Source organism: Gracilinanus agilis, chromosome 4 (genome assembly GCF_016433145.1).
Source record: "Gracilinanus agilis isolate LMUSP501 chromosome 4, AgileGrace, whole genome shotgun sequence".
NCBI lineage: Eukaryota > Metazoa > Chordata > Mammalia > Didelphimorphia > Didelphidae > Gracilinanus > Gracilinanus agilis.
Window position 1 is genome coordinate 482677246 of NC_058133.1, and position 9476 is coordinate 482686721.

The 9476-nt window shown below is 40.2% G+C and overlaps 1 protein-coding gene across 1 annotated transcript in view; it reads left to right on the top strand.

The window, feature by feature from the left end:
* Positions 1-6714: 6714 nt before the first annotated feature.
* MYO1D (myosin ID) overlaps positions 6715-9476 on the top strand; it is a 399069-nt gene continuing 396307 nt past the window's right edge. The window contains exons 1-2 of the mRNA XM_044675574.1: positions 6715-6755; positions 9217-9437. Of these exons, the coding sequence (XP_044531509.1) occupies positions 6715-6755; positions 9217-9437 (262 nt within the window). The remainder of the gene's footprint in view (positions 6756-9216; positions 9438-9476) is intronic.

Below are 9476 nucleotides of genomic sequence, written 5' to 3' on the forward strand. Positions count from 1 at the left end.
GATCTAGGAGGAGTTACTTGGAAAATGAAAGGATATTGTAACCAAGCCACAAGACTGAGTTGAAAGAATTGGGGATGCTTAGTCCAGAAGGCAGAAAACTCAGAGGGGTTATAATAGAAGTCTTTGATATCTGAAAGATTTTACTGTGGGAAGAAGAAACAGATTCATCAGATCATTGATTTAGAGCTAGGAGGGAACTTAGAGGTCATCTGGATGACACCTTCATTTTACAGATGAGGAAAGTAAATCTCCGAGATATTAAGTGACTTGTTCACAGTCACATAAGTGTCTGAAAAAAAGGATTTGAATCTAGATTTCCAAGACTCCAAGTCCAGGAATCAATTCCCTTCTGTTGTATTCCTCCCTTCACTCTACTTGGCTCCACAGGGCAGATTTGGGACCGGCTGGTAAAAGTCATCTTTCAGCTAAGCCTTTTAAATCATTCCAGTTGTTCAAAGTGAAATTGGCTTCCTTGGGAATAACTCTGTATGACCTTAGACATTATTTGAACCCTCAGAACTCCTTTTCTTCATATGAAACTCCCTAAGAGCCAGCACTGTGTCTTTTTCTTTTGTCTTTTTCTCCTCTGGGTCCAGCACAATGCTGTAGGTACTTAATACTCTTAATTTATTAGTCTGGCTGCCCTCACAGCCTCAAGCCTCTTTCCCAGCCCAAACCAGCAGTCAAGGTGATTTTCCTAAAGTATAGGTCTGCCCAAGTTAAATCCTTACTCAGTAAACTCCAATGGCTCCCTTCTATCTCCAGGATCAAATAAGAAATCCTACTTGGTATATGAAGCTCTTTACATTGTGCTTTTTAATATACATATTAAGTTTAATATATAATTTATATATGTTATATATATATTTAATATATAATTTATATATAACTTAATATATAATTTATAATATGTACAATGTTATATTATAAATTATATATTAAACTTAATATATATGTATTAATATTAAGCAAAAGATGGTCTTTTCCTTTAAAGAACTAATAGTCTCATGGGGGATATGTTATATAGATAGATAGATATAGATATAGATATAGATATAGATATAGATATAGATATAGATATAGATATAGATAGTCTCATGAAGTAGATGTTATATAGATAGATAGGTATAGATATATAGAGATATATATAGTCTCATGGGGGAGATGTTATTTCTATATTTCTATAACATCTCCCCCATGAGATTATTAGTTCTTTAAAGAAATAGACCATCTTTTGCCATTCTTTAATACCTAAATTTAATACCTAAAACCTTTAAATACCTAAAGCTTAGCATAGTATATAATAAGTACCTAATAAATGCTTGAGGCACCTAGGTGGCACAGTGGATAGAGTGCTGGGCCTGGGGTCAAGAAGACTCATCTTCCTGAGTTCAAATTCAACTTCAAGCAGTGTGACCCTGGCCAAGTCACTTGATCTTGTTTGCCCCAGTTTGTTCATTTGTAAAATGACCTGGAGAAGGAAATGACAACCTACTCCAGTATTATTACCGAAAAAAATACCAAAGGTTGGAAACACTTCTACAATAAACAATAAATGCTTGTGAACTGATTGTTGGATCTTGTATGTTGGAGAAATAACCTTTCCTAGGCTTGGCATTCCAAGATGCAACCTTGCCTGTCAGACCCCTCTCCTATGTATGAAGGTTGGGGAGAAATAAGCATCACCAGGACTACTTGCTTAGCATTTACAAGCAGAGAGAATGTCTGGTACAATCTCAGAGCAGCAGACAGTACCCAGATCATTTACGTGAGGCTTTGAATATATTACATGCTTATTTTGCAGCCAGGGATTTGCCTTCCCACTTAGGTTTTGCTTAGATAATATTGAAATGAGTTTATCTTCCTCGAATACACACCAACTGACAGAAAGGGGCGGGCAGCGAGAACCAGGGAAACCACTGCTATTAAACTTCTGCCATGGATAATCCACTTGTGGATAATAAAGAGTTTATTTTATGGAGTAATTGTTATTTGGAAAGGAGCTCCGAGGTGGGGGGAAAAAACTCAACACTGCCCAAATCAGCCAGTCAATGAAACACGTTTCTTAAATACCTTCTGGTGTGCCCAGAGCTGTGAAGGTTTGAAGTAAGATTAGACAACAGGCCTTTGTGAAAAACACTGTATTTTTCGTTCTCCATCCTGGTTTGGCCCTCTTGCTTGGACTCTTTGGTCAGTCAATAAGGATTTATTAAGCACCTACTATGTGTTCACTATTACAGGGTATTCAGGGAGGACTAGTACCTCTGGTGTAAAGGCTTACGGGGCCTTTTCAGGGCTGCTCATTCACCATCAGTGTCCGCCTCTCACTCAGATTTCACCTATGGATCCATTTTACTCAGGGTAAAATAATCTTGGCACACGGGCTAAATCAGGTTAAGAGTAACTGAGAGGCTTCCAACTCATCAGTAAGTGAGGGTTATGTCTACTCCAAGCATGTGAAGACTTCTCCCAGTAGAGTGGGTGGGTGAGAACAATCCGTTCCTAGGCTGTGGCAGCACTTACAGTTTGGTTATACATCCTGGGCCATCACCAGTTGTCCTGCCTTTTGTCTTGCAATTGGACTTCAATGGCTGGAAGAGAGAGTGTGAGGCTGACAACTTTGTGCAATTCTGCCTTACTTAAATCCAAGTCGTGAGCAAGTCAAGACATCACCCCAATGATGTCATTAGTCCTCTTTGAAAACGCAGGATCAACAACAGCAACAATTATGTGCCAGGCACTGTAGTAAGTGCTGGCTATACAAAGAATAGGCACAAATAGTCCCAGCTTCTAAGAAATTCAGTCTAATTTGGGGGGATGGGGGTGGAACAACATGCAAACAGCTATGTACAGGCAAGCTATGTAGAGAAGAAATAGAAGATAATTAACAAAGGGAAGGCACTGGAATTAAGAGGGATCAGAAAAGACTTCCTATAGAAGGTGGGATTTAGTTGGGTCTTGAAAAAGCCAGGGGCCCTAGGTTCAAATCCAGCCTCAGACACTTCCCAGCTGTGTGACCCTGGGCAAGTCACTTGACCCCCATTGCCCACCCTTACCACTCTTCCACCAAGGAGCCATTACACAAAAGTTAAGGGTTTAAAAAAATTTTTTTTAAAAAGCCAGGAAAACTGGACTACTGAAAAAACCTTCTGGTTGATCTCCTTGTTTCAAGACTCTCCTCAATCCAACCTCGCCTTCCTTCAGTAGCCCAAAAGCTCTTCTTAAGCATAGCTTTAAATATGTCACACACTCCACACACACACACACACACACACACACACACACACACACACATATACATTTAATAAGCTCCAGTGGCACCGATTACCTCCAAGATAAAAAATGAAATCCCCTTTGAGATTTAAATAGCCGGCTCAAGTTGCCTTTTCCCACCTTTCCAGTCTTCTTAGACATTATCCCTTCCATATACTTTGGGATCCAGTGATATTAACCTTCCACAAGGTGCCATCTCTTGCTTCTATGCTTTGAATGTCCTCTCTCTCCTTGCCTCTCTCTGCCTCCTGGTTTCCCCGGCTTCCTTCAAGATTAGGCTCAAATCTTACCTTATGCAGTAAAGTCTTTCTATGCTCCCACTCCCAATATCCATCTTCCCTCTGAGATTACCACCCATCAAATCTTTGCCTGATTTTTTCTCCTCATTATCTCCCCTGTTAGACTTCAAGCTCCTTGAGAACAGGAAACTATCTTCTCCATTCTTAGAGGAGTTTTGTCTTTCTTGGTATACTTAATACTTGGCTTAATGACTGGCACCTAGAAGGCACATCATAAATGCCTGTTGATTGACTAGCTGCAGGGACCTGATTTGTCTGTTCAGATTACTTGATTCATAAGGAATTTCTTAAAAAAAGAGATTAGGCTATTGGCTAAAATTGTAAAAGGGCAGAATGACAAGTGTTGGAGGAGATGTGGAAAATTGGAGATACTAATACACTGTTGGTAGAACTGCAAAATGATTTAGGCATTTTGGAGAGCAATCTGGAATTATGCTCAGAGAGTTCTAAAACTGTATACTCTTAACCTCAACAATATCATTGTTGGGTCTGTCTCTCAAGGAGATTAGGGAGAAAACAAAAATAAGTTATATATTCCAAAATATTTATAGCAGCTCTTTGTGGTGGCAAAGACTGGAAATTGAGGGGATGCCCATCAGTTGGAGAATGGCTAAACAGATTGTGGTATATCGTTGTGAGAATATTCTACTATAGTGTAAGAAATGATGAGCAGACTACTTTTTTAAAAGACAGAAAAAAACCTACATGAAAGTAGGAAAAAGTGAAATGAGAATTAAGAGAACATTACATATAGCTAGAGAATTAATGTTTAAAGAATAACTTGTCAATATAGACCTCCAGAGAAAGAACTGATACATAGAAATAAAAGAGAAATTGGTTATATATACTTTTTTGTGACCAGATGATGCCTTTTCTAATGTGGGGAGGGGAGATGAGGGAAGAAAATACCTGGAAATGTTCATGTAACCAACAAATAAATTTGTTTTTATAGGTATCCAGGGCTGTCCACAGAAACCTGTTTTGAGTTTCCCTTCTTTTTAACCATTTGTACTTAATCATTACATTGCTCCAGGTATCATCCTGGAAAAACACTACCAAAGTAGTTATGGCTCTCTATCCACTGAGCCACTTAGCTGCCCCTTCCAACTCCAAGCCTAGCACTCTTTCCACTGTGCTATCTAGTTGCCCCTATGTAAGCAATCAGTTGTTTTTCTTTGGGTACATTCCTAAATAGAAAGCCCAAGTTCTTTAGTTCAAGAGAAATTCTAATTTGTGGTGTTTTTTCCTGGAGACATTGTCCCCAGAATCTCAAGGGTTTGGTTCTGTGTAGAATCAGAGTGTGTGACTTAGTAGTGGTGGCCATAAGAGCATTGTCTCCCTTGTCCTGATTAAAGACATGTTCTTTTGCAACTGTTTTGGGGATTCTGTGTTTTTCAGGTTGACACAGGGATGAATGCTACCCTCATACCGTTGGGTTTTTTTAATGGAATGAGAAGGGAATGATTTATTTTTTCCTTTTTTATTTTTATTTTTAAGTTTTTATTTTGAATATTTTCCCCTAGTTACATATTTCATTACATATTCCCCCAAACCTCCCTAACCCCCCTTAGCCAATGCACAATTCCCCTGGGTTTTACATGTATCATTGATCAAGACCTAATTCCATATTATTGATAGTTGGACTAGAGTTATTGTTTAGTGTCTACATCCTCAATAATATCCCCAACAGCCCATGTGTTCAAGCAGTTGTTTTTCTTCTGTGTTTCTCCTCCCACAGTTCTTCCTCTGAATGTGGCTAGTTTTCTTTCTCATAAGTCCCTCAGCTTTGCTCTGGATGAAGGGAATGATTTAAAAGAACTCCAAACTTGGAGCCAAGGCTCAATCAGTTCATAAGTGTAGATTAAGCAAATACTATATATTAGACTCTGGGAATACAAAGACAAATGATAGTCTCTGGCCCCAAGGAGCTTACATTCTAATCGAATTTGCAGTTTACATCCCATTCCTTACTACTATTGGATAGTAGTTGTTTTTTTTTTGTTTGTTTTTTTGGGTTTTTTTTTTTGTTTAATACCTTCTGTCTTAGATTAATGCCAGTTGATACCATTTCCAAGGCAGAAGAGGGGTCGGGTTGGCAGTTGGAGGTAAGTGACTTTCCCAAGGTCACAAAACTTGGAAGTGTCTGAGTCTAGATTTGAACCCAGGTCCTCTTCAATCCAGGCCTGGCACTCTATCCACTATGCTACCTAGTTGCCCCAATAGTCCCTTAACTTTTCTAGTCATCAGTTTCCCTGGCTTTAAAGTGAAATTGAAAGTGTTAGACTAGACCAGAGTTTGGTGAATTGAGGTTTTAAAAATGTTTTGATAACTATATTTCAGTGTAACGTGTTTCCTTTCACATATTGAAAAATAATTAGTCTGAGAAGAGGTCTATAGCCTTCAGCAGACTGCCCAAAGGGTCCATGACATATTAATGTTTAAACTCTTGAGTTTGATGAACTTAAATTTCAAGTCCCTTCCAGCTCAAAATATTATAAAATCCGATTTCTTAGGGCCAAGGAAGAAAGGTATACAGACATTCTTTCTGTATGTACATTCTTTATGCCAGAGATACTCCTTTAAGTGTTGCCTTTAAGTGATGGATTTCAACAGGTAGAGATTTGAGGATCAATATCAGAAGAGACCTGAAAGACTACCTAGTCTGATTCCTTCATTTTACAGATGAGGAAATGGAGGCCCAGGGAAGGTGACTTGCCCAAAGAAAGAGTTCAAATCCTACCTTAGATTTTTTAGAAATCCACAGTATCCCTTCCCTTTCCCTTTGCAAATAACCATCTCATATAAGCAGCATTAAAAAATTAAAACCCTTACCTTCTGTCTTAGTGTCATTTCTAAGACAGAAGAACAGCAAGGGATAGGGAATCTTGATTAAGTAGTTTGCTCAGGATCACACAGCTAGAAGTGTCTGAGAACAGATTTGAACCCAGCCCCTCCTATCTCCAGGTCTGGCTTTCTATCCACACTGTACCACCTAGCTGCCCCAATGCAAGCAATTTCAATGCAGCCAACATTTATTAAGGACTTATTCTGGGCATGGCTAAGGAACTAGAATACAGAGATGAAAGATGAAAGAAGTCCCTGCCATCAAGGACCTTACAATATACCAAGGGGTATCCAAGACATGTATGTCAGTAAATATGACATTAAACAAATGTTGTTTAGGTAAGGAAGAGAAATCCAGGGGGAAAAAAAAGTACTTTATAACAAATTGGAAGGAGAGCTCACTTAAATACACAGGATAAGAAAAACCTGCATTTGGAGCAGGAAGTGATTTTTTTTTTAACCCTTAACTTAACAATACTGTGTATTGACTCCAAGGCAGAAGAATGGTAAAGGTAGGCAATGGGGGTCAAGTGACTTGCCCAGGGTCACACAGCTGAGAAGTATCTGAGGCCAGATTTGAACCTAGGACTTCCCATCTCTAGGCCTGGCTCTCAATCCACTGAGCTACTCAGCTGCCCCCAGGAAGTGATCTTAAAGGCCATGTAGCTCCACTCCCCCACCCCCACCCCAACCCCCTCACAGCCCATTTAAAAAAATAAATGAGAGACATTATATAACTTATCCATGATCACACAGTTAGAAAGTCAGAAGCAGGATTACAACCTAGATCTTCTTGCCTCTGGATCAAATACTCTAACCAGTATGCCAAGGGTCTTGAAAAGGAGAGCACCCACGATGGGCATTGAAGGAAAACATGGATTTCAACAGGTAGAGATCTGAGGATCAATATCAGAAGATACCTGAAAGACTACCTAGTCTGATTCCTTCATTTTAAAGATGAGGAAACGGAGGGAAACTGACTTGCCCAAAATCACATGTATTTATGTAGTTATTTAAGGTAACTACCTTAAAATTCAACTTCTTGAGCCAGTCCTCGAAAGCCTATTTGGGGCCTCCTCTTGGCAGAGCATGGATGCAAAAAAAGATATAAACTTTGTTTTGATTTGATTTGTTTGATTTGTTGCCTACCCCCATTAGAGGAAGTAAATACAGATTTGGATTTGCAGATCACTTTTGCTGTGCCTCACTTTAGTAGAGAAAATATTGTTATCCCTCATTTTATAGCTGAGGATAATGTGACTAAGAGACTTAAGTGACTGGCTAATGATCCTAGAGCTAGTCAACTCTCAGAGGTAGGATTTCTACCCATTTCTCCTGATTCTAAATTTAGGTTTTTTCCTACTACCTCAGATAAGATTATTTCTGTGAAGGGGATAGGGAAGGTATGTTGAGCTCCAAATAGAAAACTTACAAATGAACTTTGGCAACACAGAAACTCTAGATTCACATCTTACCTTTGATAATTATCAGGAGACCTTGGGCAAGTCATTTCATCACCTCAGTTTCTTGTTCTATAAAGTGAAGGAGTCTAACTGAAGTATTGTCCAGCTTGAGAGCCAGGATCCTAGGTGATCTTATACAATCCATTCAATTCTCTTCATTGATCATTTAGGGAGATATTCTGTGCTTATGTGCTTACCTTTGTTCAGGGTACTGTGGCAATAGGGATATATAAAAATATATGGAAAAGGCTGAGAACCTGGATTTGAATCACAGATGTGCCACTTAGAAGCTGAGAGACCTTGGGCAAGTCACCTAACCTTTGTACCTCAATGTCCTTCTTTGTAAAATCCGTGTCTTTTTAAGATAAAAACATTTTTAAGACCCAAAAGCTCTAAATCTTTGAGTTTTCAGCCTAAAGAAACTTCCATTGTAGGTGACACTTCCCTACTCCTATGTGAAAGAGATGAAACAGCTAACAAAGGTCAAATAACTGTTATGATTAGCAGGGTATTATTAAGTCTACAACTTAGGAAGTGTGAAGAAAGATCAGTCTGGGCTGGAACAAATACAGAGAACATCATGAGAGAGAGTGGAATTTAGTAAGATAAAATCTGGCTGGGAAGAGGTAATTAGGGAGAGGTCCATATTTGGAGATGGGAATCTGGATCAGTTATTTACTGTGGAACCTTGGGTAAGTCACTTAGCCATCTGAACTTTTGTCTCTGCATCTGTAAAATGGGATTCAATATTCACTACCTGCCTCACAGGGTAGCTAGACACAAAGCACTTTTTAAACCCTTAAAGTGTTCAAGTACCTCTCCAGCTAATTGCTGCTGCCTCAGTTGTTGGTGAACTGGAGCATGGGGAACATGTTTCAAACAAAACTGTCAACAACAACAACAACAAAAAAAGCTTTTGTCTTAGTAGATTGGGAAAGTGAATCCGGGATTTTATTGATTGAGGGAACTCCTGGACCAAGAATCTCCTTCTATCAATGAAGTTCTGAACCAGGAGCCTCCTTCTATCAATAAAGGTACTTGAGAGAGTTACCTAGAGTACCTAGAAGTTAAGTGACTTGCCCAGGGTGGGGGAAAGAAGGTGAGAAAGCTCCAGCTGAACCCAGGTTTTCTTGGCTCTGAAAGTAGCACTCTCTCCAGTAGAATATGAGATATAATTGTCCTCCTGGTTCTGCCAATTACCTCTGCGTGACACTAGGGCAATTACACGGCTCTTCTGGGCCTCAGTTTCCTCATCTATAAAAAGAAGTCTCTGTGGTCTCTTGCAACTTTAAATCTATGATCTTGTGATTCCCGAGGGTTCTCCCAACATTCCCTAGTAGAGTAAAAACTGGAAAACTCCCAGCCGACGCTCCACCTCCACCCGAGCCCAGACGCGTGGCCGGCCCACAGAGGGCGCAGCGGCTTCGGGGAAGCCGGGCTCGCGAGCTCGAGTGGGTGGGCAGGCGGGCACGCGCTAGCGGGGACAGCCCCGGACTCGGGCGCGCGCGCAGCCTCTGGGTCCCGGCGGTGTCCGGCTTTCTGCGTGCGCGCGGCCCAGGTGTGGAGGAGGAGGGGGGGAGGAGGGGGAGGAGGAGAA